Source organism: Mustela nigripes, chromosome 3 (genome assembly GCF_022355385.1).
Source record: "Mustela nigripes isolate SB6536 chromosome 3, MUSNIG.SB6536, whole genome shotgun sequence".
In the NCBI taxonomy this organism is placed as follows: domain Eukaryota; kingdom Metazoa; phylum Chordata; class Mammalia; order Carnivora; family Mustelidae; genus Mustela; species Mustela nigripes.
Genome location: NC_081559.1, coordinates 114751028 through 114778385, shown reverse-complemented (window position 1 = coordinate 114778385; position 27358 = coordinate 114751028). Strand labels below are relative to the sequence as shown.

The 27358-nt window shown below is 43.6% G+C and overlaps 2 protein-coding genes across 8 annotated transcripts in view; one reads left to right on the top strand and one right to left on the bottom strand.

The window, feature by feature from the left end:
• Positions 1-2268: 2268 nt before the first annotated feature.
• Positions 2269-3253, top strand: CEBPD (CCAAT enhancer binding protein delta). Its single transcript, XM_059394561.1, has one exon. The coding sequence runs from the start codon at positions 2353-2355 to the stop codon at positions 3166-3168; it is 816 nt and encodes a 271-aa protein (XP_059250544.1). The 5' UTR covers positions 2269-2352; the 3' UTR covers positions 3169-3253.
• An 865-nt stretch (positions 3254-4118) lies between these two features.
• Positions 4119-27358, bottom strand: part of SPIDR (scaffold protein involved in DNA repair) — a 590033-nt gene continuing 566793 nt past the window's right edge. For 6 of the 7 annotated variants that reach the window (XM_059394553.1, XM_059394557.1, XM_059394554.1 and 3 more), the window contains 6 exons: positions 24381-24567; positions 23540-23692; positions 11859-11952; positions 10765-10879; positions 10407-10460; positions 4119-5142 (listed from right to left, as the gene is read on the bottom strand). In XM_059394553.1, the coding sequence (XP_059250536.1) occupies positions 4987-5142; positions 10407-10460; positions 10765-10879; positions 11859-11952; positions 23540-23692; positions 24381-24567 (759 nt within the window). In that variant the 3' untranslated portion in view covers positions 4119-4986. The remainder of the gene's footprint in view (positions 5143-10406; positions 10461-10764; positions 10880-11858; positions 11953-23539; positions 23693-24380; positions 24568-27358) is intronic. The other variant, XM_059394556.1, reaches the window with a different exon arrangement.

Genomic DNA, 27358 nt, shown 5'->3' with positions numbered 1-27358 from the left:
CCTGGGTTTCTAAAAGACTGATGTGTTTAGAAAGCCCATCTCACCTGTACTCAGCATAGGAGTGTCCTTATAAACATGGGGAATCCAAAGGTTCCAACCTTTTACAGAAATGCTTTCTTACTTGATGCCTTCCTTTCAGCAGTTCTGCTAAGAATACCAAAGACTCAGGAGGTTCAAGCAATTATTTGAAACAGACCCCTAACAATGAGAAATGATGAAGAACAGCTCAGTATTTATCTTGAATAAATTTATAGTAGACTAGGAAAGGGCAGAAAGTGGAGATTTCAAGAAAGGACTATGAACAACTACCATCAAAAAACCCCGAAACTTCTATTATATTTTAAAAAGTAATTTGTCCTAAAATGTCACAACAAATCCATACTTTGCTGGTCTATGATCTCTCCCTGTAACTCCCTCTGGAAAAAGGAAGAAAATATTGAAGAAATCGAAAAGTGGTTATTTAATTAGTGCATAATACATTTTTATCTTTAAAGATTTTATTTATTTATTTGACAGGCAGAGATCACAAGTAGGCAGAGAGGCAGGCAGAGAGAGAGGAAGCAGGCTCCCTGCTGAGCAGAGATCTCAATGTGAGGCTGGATCCTAGGACCCTGAGATCATGACCTGAGCCCAAGGCAGAGGCTTTAACCCACTGAGCCACCCAGGCGCCCCTAATTAGTGCATAATACATTTTAAAAAGTTGGCCTAACATCTCAAGCTCAATCTTAATCTGGTATCTGAATCTACTAATCACACCGAATTATTTTTATGAGAATATGGTTCCTCTGTATATTTATTTTACATCCTCTAATTGATTGCAGAGGGCTTCAGTAGTGTTTCTATGGGTTTTTAAATAAATAAGAACAGAGAAATTTGTCTGGGTATGCATGAGCCCACACTACATGTGTCACTCGGTTTTACCCTTCGTAGGAAATTAATCAATAGTGTAACATCAACACCGTGTGTCCTCTCCAAGTAATTATAAAGCAGTAAGTTTGTTGTTGTAGGAAACCTATTAAATATCCATAGTACATCATTAGAAATTACCTCTGGAATTTGCAGAAACTGGAGCAATTTGTGTAGCATAGGTTTTTGGACACAATGTCTGATATGTGAGAAGCCGAAGGCAAGCATAAATGTGAGACAGAGGCCATGTTTGAATAGGGACAGTGATTTAATAAATGGAGTTGACCAGAAATGACCAAATTTCAGGAAACTTAACTAACAAAATCAATCCATACTGTGTTTTCATGTGTTTTACGGTATGAAGAGCTAGCAATTTAATAATCTATCAGAGCTGCAAGTACAAATTTTCTCCTGAAGACCCAGCTGCTTTAGATTCAAAAGGTCTTCTCTGGAATACTGAGGCAAGAAAGAGCCCGGAAGTAAAAAACAAAAACAAAAACAAACTGGAGCAGAAAACACCGCCACGAGATGGCACTGCTTTAGAAGATCTAGTAGGGACGTCAGCGCGCAGGGAGAACGGGGCCTCCGGGCCTTGCGTTTGCGCTGCTCTGCGTGGTTCCAGCCGGCCCTCGGGCCTGGCTGGATCAGCGCGCGCTGGAGGCTGCTGTATTTAGGGCGGCCGGAGGCTCAGACAAGCGTCGTGACTCCTCTCCCATTTGCTGCGTTCCGCAGTCCCGGACTGGAAGTTCCAGATGCGACGCCGAGCCTTGACCTCCAGTGCCTTTGACCCCTGAGAAGGGCCAAATTGGGCCCCGAATTCTCGGAAAAGTGCGAAGCAGGCCCCTCCCATTGCGCCGTCCAAGCCGCCCCAGATGTGGACCAGGGTCTCCGGGACCGGAGCCGTGGCTGGAGAACGTCCCCAGGCTCTATCTTCAGCACCAGAGACGCCCTCCCCCAGCTTGAGCTCCCCCTGAGGATGGGAACCGGCCCGGGACAAGCCGCGGCCAAATCCCGGTTTTGATTTCACTGCCGGGTGCGAGAGCGAAAAGGTTCCAAACCCAACAAACAGGAAGAAGAGAAAAAGCCGGAGTGCGGGCAGAGGGAGGGTCATTCCCAGCAGAGGCGCAGGGGCTGGGCCGGAGCTGGGGCGGGGAAGAAGCAGCGCCCCTTCCCCTCTAGCGCGGGCCTGGGGTGAGGAGGGAAGGAGCAGCGGGGAGTACTGCAGCGGGGCGGGAGCGGGGGGTTTCGGCGGTGGCTCCGGGGCCTGGCGGGGCGGGGGCTCGCCGGACGCGGCCGCCCGCAGCCCCCCTCCCCACGGCCCGGGGCGCCCCCGCGGTTCTGTAGTCGGGGCGGGGCGTGCGCGTCAGCTCGGCTAGAAAAGGCGGCGGGGCCCTGCCCAGAGAGGTGACAACCGCGCTCAGAGTAGGAGCCCAGCTCGACGCCGCCATGAGCGCCGCGCTCTTTAGCCTGGACGGCCCGGCACGCGGCGCGCCGTGGCCCGCGGAGCCCGCACCCTTTTATGAGCCGGGCCGGGCGGGCAAGCCGGGCCGCGGCAGCGAGTCGGGGACTCTGTCCGAGCCAGGCGCCGTTGCCCTTGCCATGTACGACGACGAGAGTGCTATCGACTTCAGCGCCTACATTGACTCCATGGCTGCCGTGCCCACTCTGGAGCTGTGCCACGACGAGCTCTTCGCCGACCTCTTCAACAGCAACCACAAGACGGGCGCGGCAGGCGCCGGTGCGGGCGCCCTGGAGCTGCTGCCCGGCGGCCTTGCGCGTACCCACGGCACAGCCGCCCCGCGTCCGCTCAAGCGCGAGCCAGACTGGGGAGACGGCGACGCGCCCGGCTCGTTGCTGCCGGCGCAGGTGGCCGCTTGCGCGCAGACCGTGGTGAGCCTGGCGGCCGCCGCACAACCCACACCACCCACGTCGCCCGAGCCACCGCGCTGCAGCCCCGGGCCGAGCCCTGCACCTGGCCCGGCACGGGAGAAGAGTGCGGGGAAAAGGGGCCCGGACCGCGGTAGCCCAGAGTACAGGCAGCGGCGCGAGCGCAACAACATCGCGGTGCGCAAGAGCCGCGACAAGGCCAAGCGGCGCAACCAGGAGATGCAGCAGAAGCTGGTGGAGCTGTCGGCCGAAAACGAGAAGCTGCACCAGCGCGTGGAGCAGCTCACGCGGGACCTGGCCGGCCTTCGGCAGTTTTTCAAGCAGCTGCCCAGCTCCCCCTTCCTGCCGGCCGCCGGGGCCGCCGACGGCCGGTAACGCGCGCCCCGGGGGCGGGAGAGACTCACCAACGACCGATACCTCAGACCCGACCAGCCAGGGTGCGGAGCGCGCCCCACCGGGACGCAGCGAGAGCCGCTTGGCGCCGGCTGCATTTCCTTTGGGACGCGCGAGCGAAGGAACCTACAGCCTGGACTTAACCACCACCGAACTTTGAGAGAAGCTATGTGTTTATTTCCCTTAAATTATTTTTATAATGATAGCTTTTCTACATCTACTCTTATTGATGCAGCTAAGGTACATTTGTAAGAAAAACGACTTCTCAAACCATTTGTTATTGTAGATAAGAGGAAAAGACTGAGCATGCTCACCTTTTTATATTAATTTTTACAGTATTTGTAAGAATAAAGAAGCATTTAAAACCACTCCTGATTCCTGTATTTACAGTGACTCCTGAATGCTGGTAGCCCCAGGACCTCGCTGGGGAAAGGCACATTCCAGTGCCAGGTATGCAGCAAGGCAGCGGGAGGCCGCGGGACCCAGGTGTGTGTCCATGAGGGGAACCAAGTTCCTTAGAAGAGGAGGGTCTGTTTTGCTTTTGAAAGGAGCCAGAGTCTACCTCCAAATGTTAATATTTGCCCAGGATCTTGTTCATGCTAGCAGCTTTTTGTGGAAGGTGCTCCCAAAGAAGTAGCCGGATTTGGGGAGGGGGCTGGCTTGTCGACTGACCCTGCAACTGATTTAGGGGCTCTATGAAGAGCTAAAGGGCTCCCTAATTTTAGTTGGCTGCTTCAAGGGGTGAGGGGGTAGTGGAAGGGCTCCGGTTATCCGATAGTCATGTCTGACTCATCTTTGGCTTTCATGGAACTTTGCTTTCACTTTTACTCAGCCTTCTGTACTGCTTCAAACACATTCTCACATTCTCAAAGTGTATGTAAATACAATAGTCCTGTAGGAGATGCAAAGGATAGTCAGAAATCTTGTCATGGTAATGTTTCAAAGTTTAATCAGAACAAATAGAGCCGTTTGCCTTTCTCCCAATTAAAGTGGGTACTAGGCACCCTTTCTTGCTCTAGGTTAGGTCTATATTATGTAATTAACTGTGGCCTGTCATCATATTGTAAGGGAGGAAACAAAATACTGTCTAAAGATAATCTATTCATCATTTTATATTAATTTAAATCTCTGCCAACAAAGCAAACATAACCAATCACTCCTCTTCAGTCTGTAATCTTGGCTCTCTGTACACAGTACCCAGCAAGATTAAATAGGTCTATCTAGCATGAGTTATCTATACCTCTGTGCAGTACAGCCTTAATCCCACCAGGTAACTTACATATACTTTATGGGTAACAGTTTTACCTCTGGCACAGTTCCCCAAAATTAAATACCAAGATTATTAAACCTTCCCAAAATTATTAAACGGCAAAATGTTTAAGTTGGATATGTACTGTGTAGTAGAACAGTTGTATTACAATTTAGGACAAATACTTCAGCTCTGCAGGGTGTTCTTTGGGGCACCTTAAATAACTACAAGAAAAACGTGTTGAATCACGGTAAAATTTAAACACTTAAGAATTACAAGTGAACACAATTTTTTTCTTGCCTTTTTACTATTAATTGCTTAAGATGAAATACAAAATGAAGACCTCAGACTTATTTAAGTTTTAATAACATGTTACTGAATTTGCAAAAAGGTAAAAATATTTTAACTAGAAAAAAATATTTTGTTTAGTTTACAAAATAATCACACTAACATTTGCCCCAGGAAAATCAAGATCAGACAATACAGTCGCTCTACCCATAGTTAACAAGTAACTACCCCAAGCGGCAACTGCATTGCAAAGTTCACAGATCCTACGGCAACCGGCAGTGTTCTGCAGAGCCTCTTCCTGTACTCAGGAGCTCAATTTCCTCCAATCCAACGCAGATAGCTGGGTGGGTGGTTATGGACAGGACAAAACAATTCAACAACCCCACCTCCTTTCCGAGGACACTCTTCACTTCATAACTCTGCAGTGATAGAAGGCACACTGGTTAAAGCAAATAGAGCCAGCCCTGAACGTTCTGTTCCCAACAACACGGAACACACAGGGCAGAGCAGAGAAGGTCCTTTGCTCAGTCTGTGACCTTCCACTTTATAACATGGGTAAGGAAGAAAAAAAAAAATTAAGGGCTTGATAAAAACTCTACTACGGCAAATGAAGGAACTCCTTTTTTCTGCTGTTTGTTGGTGGACGCAAAGACAAGCATATCCGAGCTAAGCTGTCCTATGAGAGGAGCTGGGGACAAACGTACAAAGGGATATGCCCTGTTCTCTAGCAGGAAGGCTGGGGGCTGGGCATGCATCATGGTTGCAGCTGTCTCCCACTTCCTTTGGGACACTTCCCCAATCTAGCAACACTTCTGGTCAAAGGATTTCCTGGTACTTTGCCCCAAACCTCTCTCAATAGGATCCCATCCCATTGCTTCTACAGTAACACTGAGCCAAAAATGTGTTGTAAAAAGCTTTTTCTTCACATTGTTTGATGAGTATCTTACGGTGATTGGTTAATCTTAGGCAGGTTTCATCTCTAGATGAGAACTCAGGGCAATGGACATCAGGGGCACAAGATGACTAGGCTAGGAAGGTATGGCAAGGCTTTGTTGGTCTCAAACCTCAACATTTTCTTCCTGGGGTGGGGCAAGGGGCTGAAAATAAGAAGCAGCTCAAAAGCGTTGGGATAAATCAGATCTGTGGCTTTACCAGAGACAGAAGAAGCCCTAGAGGGTAATGCATTTTTTCAGAGGCTTCTTTGCTACCACTTGCAGAATACTATCCGGGTTACCTCACTCCTCTGTACAAGACACTTTTTTAAAAAAAGATTTTATTTTTATTTATTTGTCAGCAAGAGAGAAACCACAAGCAGGGGGAGGGGGAGAGGGAGAAATAGGCTCTCGATGCAGGGCTTGATCCCAGGACCCTGGGCATGACCTGAGCCTAAGGCAGCTGCTTAACAACTAAGCCACCCAGGAACCCCTATGTGCAAGACACTTACACATCTCTACAGTATCTTGGTTCAGTATGTTTTAGCTCACCCATTCCATCATTAATGTGTCTTGGCAAGGGAGACGGAGGCTGGAGGCTCCAACAACATGGCCAAAGTTGGCACATCTCTGTGTCCTTGGTGCCTTCCCATCAAAGGTGGGCACTTCACTGCTGTCACTCTGGATCCTGGGCTGGCCTCAGTGACTACTGCTTATGATGAGTATGGTGGAAGGGACATTGAGTGACATCCTCAGCTTGGTCAGGAAGGTGCCCAGACTCTGCCTGCCTCTCTCAGAATCCAGACACATGTCCTGAGGGAATCCAGACTATGTGGTATCTGGCCAGAGCCCGAGAAGGTCCTAGGCAACAGGAGTATGACAGCCAGCCAGGGACTGAGGGTGTTCTGTGACTCTAATCCAGCCTTTGGGGTACCAGCTGATGTCCTGTTGGGCAGAGATGAGTTGTCCTGGCAGAACCTTATCCAAATTGCAGGTCTGTGTGCAGAGTAAGTGTAGAGGCCACTAAGCTTTGAGATAGTTTGTTCTGAAGCAATACACAGGAGGATCAATCTGGGATGTGGGCACTGCTCTAATGCCAAACCACTGTATTTTAAGTCAGACACGGTGTGAAACACTTAGTGTATTCACTTATAGAGTTTGGACTTCTTTAGTGAAAATTAGAGTAAGGTCAACAGAGTGGTTTAATGGAGGGAAGGGGGAGTAAGAGTTGTCATCAGGACAGGTGAAGAGACAGAACTAAAGTCTCTGCCTGGACAACCATGGCTGAAGCCTTCCTCTGCTTTGCTTATCTGTGACACTGATGTCAGGTTCATGGGCCACTGCCTTGATCATTCATCAAGGGCTTGCTGTGAACCCATGAGGGGCCTGACCCTGAAAAGATGGCAGAAAACCAGCCACAGGGGTGCTGGTGCAGAAGGTACACACAAGGCTGTGCATAGTGAGGGGCTGTCCAGGTTTGGGAGGATTGAGGTAGGCCAGCTGGATACTCATTTACTGTCTCTTCCCACTTTAGCTAGCCTTGCACATTTGTGTATGGGGAAGTAGAAGGCCCAGGCACTTCTACACTCATTTAGGGTAAAAGTACAGATTCTAACTTGAAAAAAGTCAGCAACAGATCATTTCATTTTACAATGTCAGGTTTCACAGCTAAAGTTTATAATAACTATATCATAGCCAATATTAACTATATCATTTATAAGTAGACATCAATATATTTGGGGGGAGTTAATATGGAGAGGTTAAAAAAAAATCATACCAGCAAATGCAAACACACTGTTCATATGAATGTAATGAATGTATAAAATGTATCTCTATTTTTATAAAAAGGACCCTCTATTTTCCTTTAACTTTTCTTTTTCCTGAAAGTAAGGAAACAAACTCCAAATTTTCTATCACTGTAATGTGAGCTTGAGAACTGACATGTACAACGGCAGCGAACTCCATTGTTTTCACATCTGTAAGTTGAACCCATTAAAGTTAAGGCATAAAACTTAACACTCATGTGTCCTAACCAGAAACAGCACATCTGTTCTAGGGAGTAGAGTTCTCATGGAAAGCCTAATGTGATTCTTTGGATTTTGGCAAATATGCATTCTCACCCAGAAAACTGACAGAATCCAGACTGGAAAACTCATGCTTTTGTCAACACAGAGGTCCTTCTTGTACCCATCTCCTATCAGCTTCTTGCAGGTCAGATATAAAGTCCTGATCATCCACTCTGAGTAAAACTGGAGGAGGGGAGATGAACTTCTGTCCCTCCAGGTTTGCAATTTACTCTACTTTGCATGGTGTCAGCTCTGATAACAGGGCACCCAGAAAGGTAACACCCGAGGCTGTTGCCACCCTGTGCCCCTCACCTGTGCCCCTCACCCAGTGCACACATGCACACACAGGCACATAATCAGGCAACACATGTACACATGAGCACAGACAAGTGTATACACACAAGTACACCCATGGGCAAACCCAGCTACACTGATACACACACACACACACACACACACACACACACACACACAAAAGTACGGTTGTACACATGACCTCTTGAGCTCTTTAGAAGTAGGGCTTTGCCTACAGGCATACTGGAGTTAAGAAGTGTAATATATAAAATGTATAAGTCAGCTTCAGTCAGAAGGAAATCAAATGAAGAGGCAGGATTTCTGCCAGGGCTTCCTCCTGGTCTCTGGGTCTCTTATAGGGAAGTAGGGTAATCAAGGGCAGTCCATGGCTGGAGGCTTCCTAGAAGAAGCACCAGGAAACCTGTGAGAAACCAGTGGGAGATCAGGCCCGAATCTGGTAGGGCCCAGCCAAGGCCACATGAGGAACTGCACCTCTGTGGTTGTGTGAGACTAAAGGGAGCTATGTGCCATCCCAAGTGCTGTTGGTTCTTCTTTGTTTAAGTTGTGGGTTTTGATTCATTTGCTGTGTTCTCCTTAAGCAGGAGTCTTCCCCACACTTTCCTCCAACCTTTTCCATGGAAATATCTTCCCTCATAACGTAGATCTACCATCTTTAGGACCTGTTTAAAGCTCCCTCTAATTCATCAGCCTTACCCAGCATCACACCCTTCTTTCCTCATCCTCCCCCACCTCAAAGACCGAGAGATGAGGTGACAAGGGGTCAGCCAACAGGTACTACTGTCTTGTCACACATTAAACATATAAACTTCAGGAACAATAGAAACAAACACACAAGGATTCCGGTTACCCTCCCCCCATTCTATTACGTAGTCACTTGTGGGGATAACAATGTACCCAACAGAGACAGTAACTGTGAACCCTGCACTCTTATTTCTTCAGTGGTAAAATGTGGATTCTGCACCATTGAGATGTTGCAGAGATTAAATAAGACAACGTGTGAGAAAAGTGGTAAGCATAGTTCTTAGTCCATTATAGTTATTTACTTACATTTTACTTTAAACATTCAGGGAATAACTAGTTCATAAACCCTCCTATGGCCTAGTCTATGCATCAATCCCTACCTGGGAAGCAGCCCTTTAGATAAAGGTTTGGTGCTGAGCTGGAAGTGTCACAGAATTGCTTTAGGGAACGCCCAGGCTGGTGGGCTTTATCCCAGGGTGGGAGCCAGATGTGCTTTTTAGAGCTCCACAGGCAGTTTCACCTGAAATCAGGGTTGGAAACCATTGTCAGACCAGTGATCCTCAATGATCTTATTCATGGGTTTATCCATGTTCCAATTTAGTCCAAACTCTGAGAGCCGTGGTTTTGAGGAAGGAGTACAAATTGCTGTTCTGCCTCCTCAAGCTGCCAGCACCTCCTAAGGGGCAGGGGCTTGCTGCCACTGGAGAGAGAAGACCCTCAGAGCTCCAGAGGATGGATAAATTCAGCCTGTGTTCAGACTGCAATCAGAGCTGGAATTTGACCATGGGACCCCATCAGAAAGTTCTATAGATGATCACCCAGCTTTTCACCACAACCTTCCAGCTCGCCCAAGTTTGCTATTTGCAGGTGAACCCTAACACTGGCCCTGGATAACTTTTGTGACCTGGGGGCTGTGCCCTGGCATCACTCCAGTAGTCAGTGTTCAGTGCACTTCTCTGGGGTTCAGAGAGTCCTGAAGCCACTTGTGGTGCTTTTAAATGGCTTGGACAAGACAGAGGTGGCATCTCAAGGACAGACCTCTCTTATTCATGAGGGCCAAATTTCACAAGGAAGAAACTGTCTCTAGACCATAAATTATATATATTTAGGTGGTGGTTTTCCTGGAGGAGCATACCACTTTATTCAGCCTCACACCATAGTAACTCTCAGGGAAGGCAAAACAGTTCTGAGAAAGAATGGTCAAGTTTCCAGTTACTCATTCTGGAATACCCAGCAATTAAAAAACACAAAATGTGTGTCTCAGATATTTCTGTTCTATTAACATGAATCATGGCAGTAGGACTTGAAATGTTGCCTGTCTATCATCAAAGCCAGTGGGGTCATATTCATATATCTTCTGCAAGTTTGGTCAGGAAATCATTCAATTCCAAAAAGAAAAGGATCTCATAAACCGACACAAATATTTGTCAGGGAATGACAGCAGTAAGACTTACCCGTGTCTTGGTACAGTCTGAACACTTAGCATGCACACAATGATACTGTGAGTACATGTTGTAAGTTGTAAGTGGAAGTACACAGGACAGGGATCTTCATCTGGAGAGGAGATCCACTGACTCAGGGCTTAAGAACACAGGGTTGCACACCTGGGCTGCATGTCCCTGGACTTACCCCATCCTCACAGACGGCAAATCTCAGGAGTGAAGAAATACTGGTCTGGGACAGCTGCAATAAAAGTGGGGCGGGCTGATTAATTAACTCCCAGGGCTGAGGCAGGTGCTCATGTTCAATCTAATCATGTTCAATCAGTGTTAATGTTCAACCTCCATCTCTTTAGCAGCTTCCACCTCAGAGCCTTATGTTAAACCTGACTGTAAGTTATGGATGTGGAAAGACTGCTTTCCTGAGGGGCTGTCCTTCCCATCCCCTCCCCAGGGAAGGAACAATAGATGCTGCCCTCTTGGCTAATGCAGCAGAGCGGCTCCATGAGGTGGAGTAGGAAGCACATGACCTCTTACACCGCTCCTACCTTGACCTTCACTGTGCACTGGGGTCGAGAGGGACAGTCCAGGAACACCTGCAGGTGCCTTCTGAGAAGAGGGGAGGTGACCACCCGGGAGCAGTCCCCACAGGAAAAGGTGTCTCTGTTGTTTGGAAACAAACAGGGAAGATAAGACTTGAAAAGGCACAAATCAGAAGAATCTAGCAGTAGACAGACATTTTTTTCCTAAACACGAGTGTTTGCTAATATAGAAAAGGGGGATTTACTCTCAGAAACCAAGTTCCTGAAATAGGCCAGAAGAAACTCAGCCTGTTCTGAGGGATCAGTGTCAGCTTCTGGCTGATGGCTGCATGGGCAACTGATGGCCCAGGGGATGGAAGGGACACTCAGGCAGGAAGCCTCATTCAAACTAGGCATAGAGGATGACAGTAAACATCCCATGAAGTGAAGTGGAGGCCCTCTGCTCAGCAAGCGGAAGTCAGGGCTTCCCACCTGCCTGAACAGGAAAACCTACTTCTAATCACCAGTAGTTATCCTCCTTCTTGCTACCAAGTAAAGCTGTAGTACACACTCTCCTTGTCTCTAAAAGAATCCAGTGATGACTTGTGTATACATAAGACCACCAACCCATGAGGCATCAAGAAAACACTTGCCCCTTAGTTAATAAGTAGGAAAGTAATGAGCATGCCCCTGTCTGACAGGTAACAAAGTCACCTTGGGAGGCTATGCAGTAACTCTGGTTGGGGAAGGAATATCTGTTTATGTAGCTGTTCACTGGTCCCTAGAAAAGTCTGCACCCCTACAAAAGAGAAGCTGTATAGTTACCAAGTTTGTCTCATTTTTTCAGGTTTGCCCTGTGTTTTTATTTTTTCTCCTGATAATAAAAGAGCTGAGTACCAAACCTGGCTCTACTTTCCTTTAAGATAGGAGGAACTGAAAGGACCAGCAAAAACCTCTGTTATAAAGAAGTAAACACACCTAATGCTATGGCCTCAGAGCTGCAGTGCAGGAACTTGATTTCCCTTAGTAGGGGAAGGTGGCCTGAAGCAGGGTGGCAGTGGAGCCCCTAGGACTGGCTGCAGCTGCCCTGGGGTCTTTCAGGCCAGCTCCCGCACCCTTACCTGTCTCCTGGGCTCTGTTCCAATCTCTCGTTGCCACACATGTCACAAGTGGGCCAGGAGAAAGCAGTGCTCTCATCCACACCAATTACAGTGCCTAGGCCCAAGAGAAAGCAAAAGCTGGAGTTCCAGTGGCTGTGTCTTCCCTCCCAAATTCTCTTTGTCCCTCAAGACACAGATGGTAACATGAGATTCCTTAGACCCTTTTTTCTCAATTATGAGTTTATATAAATGGTCCCAAGCTTTTTATAATTTTCATGTACTGCACAAACAAAACTACAACAGTAAAAAGTAAGTTTTAAAACTTGTCCACATTACTACCCAAACAAGTATTTCTACTCTGCCTCATCTTTTTTAGTCTTTTTTTCCAGATGCATACATACTGAAATCATTATAAGCAAACCATCAGGGCACTGTCTCATTATACTTTGTAGGTTGCTGTAGAGCTGTCATAAGGACTGTCTTATCGATATTCCATTTAGGTGATGTGTCAGGGTTCCTTCCATATTGTACATACAGGTCTGAGGCAGTGGACAACTTTCCACAGAAGGCCTTTCCTGTACTAAGGTCCCTTCCTTAGGATAGATTTCTGGCAGCAGAACCACTCTGTCAAGAATATGAATATTGGAGATAGAAACACCCTTTTTAGGAGGTGTTTCCCACAAGGATTTCCTGATTCACACTTTCACCATTCATTTACAGAGTGCTAGCTTCTCTGAGCTGCATGCTAGCATCACCTTGCTATTTGCCTCCTTAATAGGTATAATGGAATTCCTTATCATAGTTTCTACTTCTTTGATAAGGAAAGAGAAATATTCTTATTGCTTTGTTCATATCTCCTCATATGTGATTTCTCTGGTTTCCTTCTTTTTTAATCCAATATTTGTGATTTATTTATTTAACAAACAAATATGCATACAATGCTACTTAGTGTGGGATATATATTTAGCACAAAATATGTAACAATGAATGCTACAGTCCCTACTCTTGTCAACGCCATTGTCTGGTTGAGATGACCAAATAATGAGAAAAACATCACGAATATGGGAGAAAATATTCACAGAAAACACATCTGATAAGGGACTGTTATCCAAAATATACAACGAACTCTTAAAACTCAACAATACAAACAACCCAATTAAAAGATGGGCCTAAGACCTTCACAGATATTTACAGATGGCAAATAAGCATATGAAAGATGTCAAACATCATGTGATAAGGGAAATGCAAATTAAAACACGGAGAACACACACACACACACACACACACACACACACACACACACACTGCAATTAAAAATGGGCAGAGGAACTGAATAGACATTTTTCCAAAGAAAGCATTTGGATAGCCAAAAGACATATGAAAAGATGCTCAACAATACTCATCATCAAGAAAATACAAATCACATTCACAGTGAGATATCACCTCACCTGTTAGCATGGCTAAAATAATAAAGACAAGAAATAACAAGTGTTAGTAAGGATGTGGAAAAAAGGAACCCTAGTGCACTGCTGGTAGGCAGACAAACTGGGGCATCCATTCTGGATAAGAATATTGAGGTTCCTCAGAAAATTAAAAATAAAAATAATTGAAACTCATGTAACACTAGAAGTCAACTATACCTAATTAGTAAAAAAACCAAAAACAAACAAAACAAAAAACACCCAAACACTCCATACCTATTAGAATGGCCAAAATCCAGAACACTGACAACACCAAATTATGGTAAGAATGTGGAGCAACAGGAACATTCATTCCTAGTTGGTGGTAATGCAAAATGGTGTAGTTATTTTGTCAGTTTCTTATAAAACTAAACATAGTCATACCATATGATCCAGCAATTGTATTTGGTGGTATTTACCCAAAGGAGCTGAAAACTTATGTCCAAACAAACACTGGAATAAAGATGTTTATAGCAGCTTTATTCTTAATTCCATAACTTGGAAGCAACCAAGCTGTCCTTTAGTGGGTGAATGGATAAATAAGCTGTGGTACCTCCAGACAATGGAATATTACTCAGCACTAAAAAGAAATGAGCTATCAAACTATTAAAAGACATGATGATGCTCATTGCTTAATGCTCATTGCTTAGTCAAAGAAGCCAGTTTGAAAAAGCTATATACTGCATGATTCAAACTTTACAACATTCTGAAAAAAACAAAACTACACAGACAGAAAAAACTCCAAAACTAAACAGATAGTTAAAAGATCAGTGGTTGCCCGGTATTAAGGGGGAGGTAGGGATGAATAGGTAGAGCAGAGGACTTTTAGGTTAGTGAAACCATTCTGTATGATACCATAGTAATGGATACATGTCACACATGTCTAAACCCATAAAATGTAAAACACCAAGAGTGAACTCCAATGTAAACTCTGGACTTTGGGTGATTATGATGTGACAATGTAGGAGATACATATATATCTCTCTACACATATACATATATATGTATATATACATATATATGTATATATACACACACACACACACACACACACACGTGTATATATATATATAATCAACTGTAACAAATGTACCACCCTGGTGGGGGATATTGATAGTGGGAAACTCAGTACATGTGTGGGGTATGGGGAAACTCTGTACCTTTGCTATAAACTCAAAACTTCTCTAAAAATAGTCTGTTAAAAAATACCATGAAATAGGGGCGCCTGGGTGGCTCAGTGGGTTAAGCCGCTGCCTTCGGCTCAGGTCATGATCTCAGGGTCCTGGGATCGAGTCCCACATCGGGCTCTCTGCTCAGCAGGGAGCCTGCTTCCTCCTCTCTCTCTGCCTGCCTCTCTGCCTGCTTGTGATCTCTGTCTGTCAAATAAATAAATAAAATCTTTAAAAAAAAAAAATACCATGAAATAAATGCTACATTGAGAAATGGAAAAGGCTCCTGGAGATAGAGAAGAGAGGCCCTCTACAAGGTAAGGGAAGGCTTCCCAAAAGAAGATACATGAGGTGGGGCTGCAGGTGAGGTGGAGGGCACAGGCTGACCCTGTATCCTGAGGCAGGGCTGGAGGCCAAAGGGGCATGATGGAAAGGCAGGTGACATGGCTGTGAGGTTGGGAGACCCAAGTCACCAGGGTCTTAACTGGGGATTTTAGACTTAGAAGCCAGTGAGGAATTTTAAACAGGAAATTGAGATGGTCTACTTTCTTGAAATGTGAAGCATTGTAGATATCTAGATACGCTGGCAAATCCCAGACCATTCCTGTTGAAAAGTGGTGAAATAAGACAACTGAAAAGGAGTTAAGATGTGACCTAAGTTTCCAGAAAAATAGAAGACTCATCCCTCTCACTCCTGAAGCAAAGAATTTCATTCACCACTAGAACAAGCATTAGAAGAAAATTTATCTGTAGAGGATAAAACAATTGTTACAACTAAGTAGACTTGATTTACTAAAATGCATTCATGCAATATCCACTTGAAAGACTATTTAAAAATGAAAATAATAGATCTTGATTTTGAAAAGACTGTCCCAGCTAATTTCATTATCCTTGCAAATCTAATCAAGATTGAGTCAAAGGGATGAAAAGTAAAGTCAATAATGGCTTATAATACAGCCGGAAAGGAGTGTTGACCAATTCACAACGGGCAGAGGCATTATGTAGGGCCAAGCAAGATGAGTCGCTTCTATTCCATGGGTGTCTGTGCCCAGCACTACTTAGCGTCTGAACTAGTAAAAAGAAGACTGCTACCAACTTAACTTCTTTTTTATCCTAGGATATCTTTGAGTGTTAACTGCATTTACATTTAGATGGGATTAAGCAATTTCCTTCCAGCAGGGAACAAGACACACTGAAGAAATTTATTTTATTTGGAGTCTACACACCACTGGAAGTGCCTTCTGGTAACTCTAAAGAAATTCCAAGGGATGACTGGAAGTGTACTATTCATTTACATGAACATCAGAAGTAAAAAAAAAAATTATTAAAGTTTGAAGGTTTTAACACCATACTCATCATTTGGCTGCAATCTGCTATTAAAAGCTTTTACTTTCCTTATCTTATTTTTTTTTTTTTAAAAGATTTTATTTATTTATTTGACAGAGAGAAATCACAAGTAGATGGAGAGGCAGGCAGAGAGAGAGAGAGAGGGAAGCAGGCTCCCTGCTGAGCAGAGAGCCCGATGCGGGACTCGATCCCAGGACCCTAAGATCATGACCTGAGCCGAAGGCAGCGGCTTAACCCACTGAGCCACCCAGGCGCCCCTTTCCTTATCTTATTTATAGAAATCTCTTGTAATTAGGCTTGGGAAAGGTATATCACATATTTATTAAAACATCTTTTTAAAAAGGTTCCTTCAAAGGCTTCTTCCTGGGAAGTGCAGTGGCTCCTTTCTAGTAGGGCACATAGCAGCTACGTGCTCTGTTATTTTCTTCAGTGACTTTTAACTCTCCACCACACCCTCCTCTCCAACCTTTTTTTCTGAAGTTGGGGGTCAGAAGTGTTTCCTGCTAGTTAGAGGCCAAAGCCTGGTTTGAAGACAGGACTTGGCCATGCCTCCCCAGGGAGACAGATTACAAACGTGTGCTTGCTGAGTTCATGCCCACAGTGGTGAACAAGACCACTGCCCACTAGCAAGGGTATATAAAGTGGTGAGCAATGCAAATAGATAAAAATCAATGCTGCAAAATTTTGTCATCCTAAACAAATAAACTAGGAAGAAGTCCTTGCATAGTCTGGATGCTTATGTTCGGGAAATGTAATGAGAAGGCCTGGGAACCCAAGGGAAACACTGAGCACCATTCCCTCACAGAGGCTCCATTTCCTAAAAGCACTCATGCAGATGGACAAATGTTATTTCTCAGTGGGTGACTGGCTCACAGGGCTGTACTATGAGTCTGTTCAAGCCCTGCTTAGAGAAAACGCTCAATGATCTGCAAGGTTCAAAACCCTGTTGGAGACCCTGATGTCCAGCTGATTTAGCTGCTGCAAGAGAGCTATCTAACTTCCAGAGTCGACTTCTTACAGATGATGAAAGATCCTGCTTGCGGCTACCTCTGGACAAGCCATCACTGGACTTTCTGGAACAGGGATGGGCAGAGTAGGGCAAGGCTGAGTTGCTGCAAAGGGGGTGTCTACTATTGTTACTTCACAAAGTAGTGAGGATTCTAGCCTTGCATGGCTTTGATGGGAGTTGAATCTGGGTGAGCCCACAGCTGGCTGGAGAGGAGGGCAGGGAGCCTCTGTGCCTCTCTGTCAGTGTGATCTGGTCAGCGCTCCAGCCTCTGCACTGACTGGGGTGTTCCTGCATGGGAGGCTGGGCCAATCTTTGCTATTTTGCAGCTGGGGTTTTGTTTTCTCTTAATCTTTAGTTAACTGGTTCTTATCAGAAGATCTGGCAGTACTGTGATAGCAGTGTTTACACATCCACCTGACCCACCCAGAGGCCTGCAGTACAGCTTCAGAGAGAGACTCACAGGGAACTCCAGACTGAAATGGTAATGTGTGAAAAAAAATAATACAGGACAGAAACTGGACCTACATAAACTAATGGAAGAGGATTAGAAAAGGAATACATGAAGGTGAAAGAAAATCCTTTACATCTGTTACTCTAAATTAATCTAAAATATAATAGTTTGTTTAAATAATAATAACAACAATGTATTCAGTGACTATACCTTACGGAGAAGTGAAGTGAATATCAGCAATGTTCTAAGGAATGGGAGGGAGGAACTGAGAATATCCTTACATGATACCTGTAGTACCCCTGAAGCAGGATAGTGTTATTTGAAAGTGGACTTGATTCATTTTAAGTGTATCTAGGGCAACCACTAAAGAATGTTTAAAAAAAAAAAGTGTTAATATGCTGGGAGAGAGGAGAAAATAGAATCATAAAAGGCTCAACTGAAATGAGAAAAGGCAGAAAGAGGGCAGATAAACGAGCAGGGGCGCCTGGGTGGCTCAGTGGGTTAAAGCCTCTGCCTTAGGCTCAGGTGTGATCCCAGGGTGCTGGGATCCAGTCCCGCATCCGGCTCTCTGCTCAGCAGGGAGCCTGCTTCCTCCTCTCTCTCTCTCTGCCTGCCTCTCTGCCTACTTGTGATCTCTATCTGTTAAATAAATAAAATCTTAAAAAAAAAAAAACAATAAAAATGAGCAATGAATAGAAAATAATTATAAATATGATAGATACTAATCCAATTATGTATGAGTACTGATTTTAAATGTGAATGGTTCAAAAACACAAAAGAGACTATCAGAGTGGGCAGAAAAACAAGAGCTAACTCTATGTTGTCTACAAGAAACCCATTTCAACTCTAAAGACATATAAAGATTAAGAGTAAAGTTATAGAAAAAGATATAATCTGCTAACACCAATAAGAGATTAAAAATTATGTTAATTTCAAGCAGAGCAGACTTTAGATTAAAGAAAATTATCCGAGATAAAGAAGGGCATTAAATAATGATAAGGGAGTCAATATACCAAGAAGATACAACAATCCTTAATGTGTATGTGCATGTAACAACAGACTGTGAAAATATGTGAAGCAGGGCGCCTGGGTGGCTCAGTGGGTTAAGCCGCTGCCTTTGGCTCAGGTCATGATCTCAGGGTCCTGGGATCGAGTTCCGCATCAGGCTCTCTGCTCAGCAGGGAGCTTGCTTCCTCCTCTCTCTCTCTGCCTGCCTCTCTGCCTACTTGTGTTCTCTCTCTGTCGAATAAATAAATAAAATCTTAAAAAAAAAAAAAAAGAAAATATGTGAAGCAAAATGATAGAACTTCAAGGAGAGATAAATAAACCTACCATTATATTTTATTTATTATTCTTTGAGACATCAACACCCTTCTATAAATGACTGACAGATTTAAAGGCAGAAAATCATAGTTGAACGGAACAGCACCATCAATCAGTTGACTCTAACTGACATTTATAGAATATGCCATCCAATGACAGCAGAATAAACATTTTTCTTAAGCTCATGTGGAACATCCATCAAGACAGAACACAAAGTGGGGGCATAAAACACATTTAAATTTATAGAAATCATACTAAGTATGCTCTTAGACCATAATGAAATTAAACAGAAGTCAATAATAGAAAGATAGCTGAAAAACTCCCAAATAATTGGAGATTAATATACTTCTAAGTAACATAAGGGTCAAAGAATAAATCTCAAGACAAATTTTAAAATATTTTGAAATAAATGAAAATAAAAACATCCAAACTGCTAAAGCAGTGCTTAGAGAGGAATTTAAAGCACTGTATGCGGGGCGCCTGGGGTGGCTCAGTGGGTTAATGCCTCTGCCTTCGGCTTGGGTCATGATCCCAGGGTCCTGGGATCAAGCTCCACATCGGGCTCTCTGCTCAGTGGGGAGCCTGCTTCCCTTCCTCTCTCTCTGTCTACTTGTGATCTCTGTCAAATAAATAAATAAAATCTTTAAAAAAAAAAAAGCACTGTATGCATACACTAGAAGATATCTAAGATCAATAATCTCAGTATTCATCTTAGGTAAAAAAGAAAAAGATAATTTAACAATCTATAAAATGGTTATAATTTTATATGTTGTTAATCCCACCTATACATTATTATTTTTTTAAAATATGAAGTTCTTCAGAAACTAGAAAAACCAGGTCTTCTCTTTCCCCACAAGAATCTACATGTTTTCCTCTTTTTGCATCTCTGTGGCATTCACTGGCTATGGATAATGTGTTAGGTTTCAAACCTTCCCTTAGAAGCCAGATCTTCAGGTACATATTTTCTCATAACATGGTGCTATAGGTGGTGGTTATTCTTATGGTCTTATAATAATAGAGTCCCATACAGCTTTTTTTTTTTTTTATAAGATTTGTTTATTTGAGAGAAGAGAGAGCAGAGGGAGTGTATCTTAAGCAGACTCCATGCTCAGCACTGAGCCTGAAGCAGGGCTCCATCCTATGACCCATGAGATCACAACCTGAGCCAAAACCAAGAGTCAGATGATCAACCAGCTGAGCCACCCAGTTGCCCCAGGGTCCCATGCAGCTTAACCAGTGTGGGTGAGTGGCAGTCCCTCTCAAATGTGGGGCAGCGAATACTGCTGGGAGGCTATTCTCACACCCTTCTCTCTCAGCACCTGACCAATCCTGGGCTCTGAGAGAGGTGAGGGCGGGATGAGAACAGGTGGCAGCCAGTGAAGAGAATGAAGGTAGAAGGGAGGCACAATTTAGTTCAAAATATTTTAATATTTTATGTGGAGATGTGCAAGCAGTAGCAGGAGGTGGGCGGAGTGACCAGGACAGGTGCACAGTGCATCTGCTGCAGGCCATGCATCGGCACAGTGCACTGTCCTCACAGCCTATGTCCAGAGGCCCCGCAAAGCCAACTCTTGGAAACCCCCATAGTCCACTTAGCCTCTGCAGACTCTCAGCCCTTCTTTCCCTCCACGCTTCCAAATAGCCTATAAGCAACTAATCTGGCTTTGTGCCACAGTCTATCTATGGTGTTGACAGAATTGCTTCACTTAATACAACAAATTGATCATACAACCTCCTTAGCATGGCTGGGAATAGTATGTAGAACAAGACCTCCCGGCCTCCTCTGTAGGTTTTACATATGGCCTTCATTTGTCTGGAAGACTGTCACCACTCTGACAAATCCTAACTATCCCAAGCTGCCTCACTGGCTCTTGCCCTCAGCCAGCCTTCCTGGTCTGTAGCAGTGGAAGAAGCACTGAGATATCATCCTTCTCCATTAGTCTGTGAGTGCAGACTAAAGCCCCAAAGCCTCATGTGCATTATCTTATTTGATTCTCAACAATGCTTTAGGGTGGATTCTATTAGACCTGTGTTACAGATGAGAAAATGGAAGACCCAAATGACAGGTGGCTTGTTAGAGTCTGCTTTCTTCAGAACCACAAGGCTATACTGCTCTCATTTCTCAAATCATATTTGAGAAATCACATTTGAGATTTCTCAAGAAATGAAGAAGTGAAGAATGAAGAAGAAATGAAGAAATGAAGAAATAGCCTTTCTTCAAATCACAGTCTTAGTCATGTTTTGGTACTAACACTAAAAGAAGATGCACAGAAAAGAAAATCCAAATTGCCTCAACACAATGAATGAGTGTCCAATCTCACAAGCAGGCAGGGGAATGTGAATTAAGCCAACAACAATGGGATCAGAGTTTTGCTGTTCATAAAAATTATAAAAAGATTCAGGAATCTAGTAGTGGGCAAGCCTGGGGAAGTAGGCCTCTTAGAAATTACTTTTGAAAATGTGAATTTTTGTATGCTTTTTGGAAATTAACTTAATATCTTTTAATATTAAGGATATACCAATAGTGTGGCCACTTCGGAAAACACTTACACATTTCTTCAAAAAGGCTAAGCACAGGGTTTCCCATATGATCCAGCAATTCTACTCCTAGATACATATGCAAAATTTGAAAAAGGTTGTTCAAACAAAAACTTGTTCATAAATATCCATAGCAGCACCATTTACAATAGCCAAAAAGTGGAAACAACCCAATGTCCATTAACTGATGAATGGATAAAGCAAGATGTGGTATATCCATACAATGAAATATTCAACCATAAAAAGAAATGAAGTGCTGATATCTGGTACATCATGGATAACTTTGAAAACATTATGCCAAGTGAAAGAAGTCAATCCTGAAGGACTATATAATGTGTGGTTCCATATATGTGAAATATCCAGAACAAGCAAATTCTATTATAAAGACAGAAAGTAGGTTAGTGCTTTCCTCAGACCAGGGTAAGGCTGGGGTGGGAGAGCATAATGGGGAGTGATTGACAATGGGCGCGAGGCTTATTTTTGGGATGATGACAATGTTTCTTTTTAAATACTTTTTTTAAAAAAATTAATTTTAGTTTTTCAGTGTTCCAAGACTCATTGTTTATGCACCATACCCAGTGCTCCATGTAATATGTGCCCGCCTTAATACCCACCACGAGACTTACCCAACTCCCACCCCTCTCCCCTCCCTTCCTTCCCTTCTTTTTTTTTTTTTTTTTAATGATCTCTATACCCAATGTGCTGTCAAACTCACAACGTGAGATCAAGAGTTATATGTTCTAGGGGCGCCTGGGTGGCTCAGTGGGTTAAAGCCTCTGCCTTCTGCTCAGGTCATGATCCCAGGGTCCTGGGATCGAGTCCCGCATTGGGCTCTCTGCTTGGCAGGGAGCCTGCTTCCTCCTCTCTGCCTGCCTCTCTGCCTACTTGTGATCTCTGTCTGTCAAATAAATAATTAAAATCTTAAAAAAAAAAAAAGAGTTATATGTTCTACCGACTGAGCTAGCCAGGTGCCCTGACAATGTTTTAAATTAGATTGGGGTGATGGCTGCACAACTCTGGGAATATTCTAAAACATTTTAAATGACTGAATTGTAGGTACTTAAGTCATATCTCATAAAAGTTGGTTAAAAAAATATATGAACCCTGAGACCCTGAAATCTTTTTGCATAGACATCAGTAGAGATTGATTTGAAAGATGTTTATTTCAGCCTTGTTTATAACTGCAAAAACAGAGGAACATCTTCGATATCCATCAGCAGAGAGACAGTTTATTCATAGGAGGGAATATTATGCAACTATTACTATCCTGAGCTACATCTTTATCTATCCACCTGGATGGACATCCCTCCTAAAGTACTAAGATAAGTAAGGAAAGCACGTGACAGGATAATGGGCTTACAAAGTATTGTAAAGTCACACAGGTTCCTCCAAAGGGGGCAAATGCATGTGTTCCTGTGTTAACAGGGTGCAGCATGGCAGGAAACCTGTTTTTCTTTCCCTTTGTTAATCTTTCACTAGTTCCATTGGACATGCACTACTTTTATCACTAAAAACATGTGAAAGCTAAAAAAGAGTATTAATGCTGTGTTCAGCACCAGACTCATATATCCAACCAGCTACTGAAACATCTCAGATGTACCAAAAACACCTAAACTCTCCAAGACAGAGCTAAGATTGTTCTCTCAAAGCTGGCCTCTTCCACCATGTCCTACTCCAGTAAACAGCTCTACCATTGCCTTGTTCCCTAAGCCAGAATCTCAGAATTCTCACCCTCTATCTATGCCTTGCTCCCTCTGTACTGAATTCACTACTCAATGGGTCAGTTTTTCCCAAATAAACCCACTTCCAGATTTACTTTGCCTCCTCCCTTGTTTCACAGCTTGGGACTGGTGCTTGCCTTCCCACTGAATACCACCCAAGGCCCTGGCCTCTGAAGAGACAAAACCTGGAATACCTGTCTCTCTGTCGATGACAGAGTACACTCCTGCCAGGGCCACCCACTTGGGCAGTGGTTGGCCCTTTAGTCTAATCTCCAGTCCTTCCATCCACCCAACTCTGCCAGGTCTGCAGCCTTTATGTCCTATTCTTTTCCAGTCAGATAGTCTTCCTGCTCAATTACCTAACTGATTACTTCCTATCCTATAGATCTCAGCACAAAGCTCCTGTCCTTGGGGAGACTACAGTGAGCTCCCTGACAGGGTGAGGTCTCAGCAATCAGCACCTGGAGCACTCAGCACATTGCAGTTCGATGCTTGATTGAGTGCACAGCTCGCTGAGATCTTTCTATACACATTAGAAGTCTAAGAGGCAAGAACCTCTGATTTTGTTCCAATCCAAAGGTTGGAACATATCAGACATAAAATCTTGTTGAATAAATGAAATTAATATGAAGTATGATGTTTAAAAATATATAAATACCATTTCCTCCAGGATTGACTACCCACCTTGAACGCTGCAAATGGAGTTGACCTGAGTAACAGAAACCAGATCATTGAGCTTCACAGGGCCAGTCAGTTCACAGGAGTGAGCTCCGGAGTCCACACCCAAACGGGGCTTTTGAAGCAAGAGGACACTTCGTTCGACACAAACAATCTGACCTGCCAACAGAGACCCTTCAGATTATTGAAGCACTGAAGAAAAAAGTGAGTTATCCTGCCAGTGAAGACAGGGTCCTTTGCCAACCCTCCATAGGCAGAGGGCACAGTTTTGGGGCCCATCCATTGTATCCAATGACATATGCACTGGACAGAAGGGAAATGCTAAAGCCACCAGTGTGCTAAGCAGGCCAAGCACACAAAACTAGATTCAAACTCATTTTAGGATAGTGAATACTGTGGTACACAAATTATACTTCAACAAAACAAAATAAAAATATATAGTTTGGGCAGGATTCTACTTTGATCCCTGGGGAAAAAAAAGAGCTAACTGATCTGTGTATATTTATACTATTCCAGCTTTTTGTTTGTTTTAAAAAGTGATATTCCAGGCAATGGCTTCAAGTGACTTCACCTGTAAGTGTGCCACCAAGAGACAATCCGTGAGCCACCAATGGCATCTTTCACAGGGAGTGTCAGCCCTGTAGGGGTTCTGATTCTCTCCAGGTGGCCCATGACAGGAGCTAGTGAAAGCTGAAGGCTGGTACCATAGGCCTCTTTCACTCCATATACCATGTCCAAGGTTAGCTTCATGAAGGAGCCAGCAGTTCCAGAGAAAGGCAAAGCTACGATGCCATTTTATGGCATCTATCAGTCACCACTGGGTCAAACTATGAAGAAGAAAGCATACCCTGGGCTCGGACAGTGTCCCTGAAGAGAAAGCTATGAGAGACAGCTTCGGTGAGTGCTTCCAGAACTTCCTGGCTCAACACACATGAGGGGGCTACACAGACTGGTATGGTTTTGGGGAGGCCAGAGTTATTCTCATCCTGCATCTGGAGGGTGGCATCAGTCACCATCAGCCAAATCTCCCTTTGCTGTGGAGGAAGCAAACTGTTTAGCTACAATTCAAAGACATAATCAAGTCTATTAACTTTACTAGCTATTCTTATATCCAAAGCTTTAATAAAGCAATTATGTTAGATGATTATTACTAACAATTTTAGTTATCATTTCAACAAATATTTTCAAATATACAATAGACTCTGCGTATCTTGGTCACTAGCCCCCATTGACATGCCTGTGCTCTGAGAGCCTAAACCCTGTACCTGTTTAGAGGGCTCCTTTAGGGGCGCCTGGGTGGGTCAGTCATTAAGTGTCTGCCTTCAGCTGAGGAAATGATCCCCGCAAGCCCAGCATCGGCTCCCTGCTCAGCAGAAGGCCTGCTTTGTCTTTTTCCACTCCCCCTGCTTGTGTTCCCTCTCTAGCCACCTCCCTGGCAATTAAATAAATAAAACCTTAAAAAAAAATAAATAATAGCTCCTTTACTAGGATACAATCTGGCCTTTCCTGGCACTACTGTACTTGTCCATGAATTACTCACGGGGACTGTTCTTTTCTCCAGATCACTCTTTCCCATACCTAGAATGTTAATTACCACATTGTTTGATATTTAGTCCATACATGTTCTTCTTTCCTATTAGATCTAAGTTTCCTAAGGATCAGTAATATGAACTGAATGTTTATATCTCACCCACCCCCCACCAAATCCCAATTCATATGCTGAAGTCCTAACCTCCAATGTGATAATGGTAGGTGGGACCTTAGGCAGGTAATAAGGTCATAAGGGTGGAGCCCTCGTGATGGGATTTGTGTCCTTATAAGACAATAATTTTCTCATTCTCCTCTCCACATGGTAAGGATACAAGGAAATATCCTGTTTTAAACCAAGGGAGCCCTCACCTCCATTGTTGGCACTTTGACCTCAGACTTCAGTACTCCAGACTTGGGAGAAGTAAACTGTTGCAGTTTAAGCCACACAGTGCATGGAATTTTGCCACAGCAGCCCAAACTGACTGAGGCAGGAATACTTGTTACTTGTCTCAGACTTTCTATACACTCTGATGTAAAGCAGGTATAAATATATGTTGTATCTCCAACAAATTTACTTTTTTTTTTAAAGATTTTATTTATTTATTTGACATAGAGAGATCACAAGTAGGCAGAGAGGCAGGCAGAGGGGGTGGGGAGCAGGCTCCCTGCTGAGCAGAGAGCCCGATGCGGGGCTCGATCCCAGAACCCTGAGATCATGACCTGAGCCGAAGGCAGAGGCTTAACCCACCGAACCACCCAGGCGCCCCACAAATTTACTTTTTAAAAATTTTTTTTCCTTTTTATTTAAATATAATTATGTTAACATACTGTATTACTAGTTTCAGGGGTGCAATTTAGTTTTTTATCAGTTGCATATAAGACACAGTGCTCATTAAATCAAGTGCCCTCCGTAATGCCCATCACCCAGTTACCCTATCCACCCATCCACCAACAATACTCAGTTTATTTCTTACCGTTAGTCTCTGATGGTTTGATCTTACTTTATTTTCCTTCCCTTATGTTCATCTGTTTTGTTTTTTAAATTCCACATATGAGTTAAATCATATGATATTTATCTTACTCTGACTTATTTCGCTTAGCATAATACTCTCTAGTTCTATCCACATCATTGTGAATGGCAAGAGTTCATTCTTTTTAATGGGTATGTAATATTCCATCATATATTATACCCCACATCTTCTTTATCCAATTCCTCTGTCAATGGACACTGCTCTTCCTACAGTTTGGCTATTGTGAACATTGCTCCTTCTGATCATCGTGCTTTTATCCTCTGGATAACTGTAATTGCTGGGTCATAGGATAATTCTGTTTTTAACTTTTAAGGAACCTACGTACTGTTTTCCAGAGGGCTGTACCAGCTTGCATTTCCAATAGTGTAAGAGGGTTCCCCTCTCTCAGCATCCTCGCCAACATCTATTGTTTCCTGAGTTGTTAATTTTATCCATTCTGACTGGTGTGAGGTGGTATCTCACTGTGGTTTTGGTTTGTATTTCCCTAATGATGAGTAATGTCAAGCATTTTTTCATGTGTCTATTGGCCACTGTATGTCTTCTTCGTAGAGATATCTGTTCATATCTTCTGCCCATTTCTTGACTGGATTATGTGGGGTTTTTTGGGTGTGGAGTTTGATAAGTTCTCTATAGATTTTGGATACTAGCCCTTTATCTGATAAGACATTTGCAAATATCTCCTCCCATTTCATAGGTTGACTTTTAGTTTTGTTAACTGTTTCCCCTGCTATGGAAAAGCTTTTTATCCTGATGAAGTCCCAATAGTTCATTTTTGCTTTTGTTTCCCTAGCCTTTGGAGTTATGTCTAGCAAGAATTGCTGTGGCTGAGGTCAAGAGGTTGCTGCCTGTGTCTCCTCAAGGATTTTGATGGATTCCTGTCCTACATTTAGGTCTTTTGTCCATTTTTATTCTTCTGCATGTGACTGTCCAATTTTCCCAATACCATTTGTTAAGGGACTGTCTTTTTTTCCATTGGATATTCTTTCTTGCTTTGTTGGAGATTAGTTGACCATAGAGTTGAGGTTCCATTTCTGGGTTCTCTATTCTGTTCCATTGATTTATGTGTCTATTTTTATACCAGTACCACATTATCTTTTTTTTTTTTTTTTTTTTATGGTTTTTTTTTGTTTTGTTTTGTTTTTTTATTTATTTGACAGAGAGAGATCACAAGTAGGCAGAGAGGCAGGCAGAGAGAGAGAGAGGAGGAAACAGGCTCCCTGCCGAGCAGAGAGCCCGATGCGGGACTCGATCCCAGGACCCTGAG

Bases quoted from the DNA above. Each gene is read 5' to 3' on its own strand.
- CEBPD (XM_059394561.1), top strand. From the start codon at position 2,353: ATGAGCGCCGCGCTCTTTAGCCTGGACGGCCCGGCACGCGGCGCGCCG.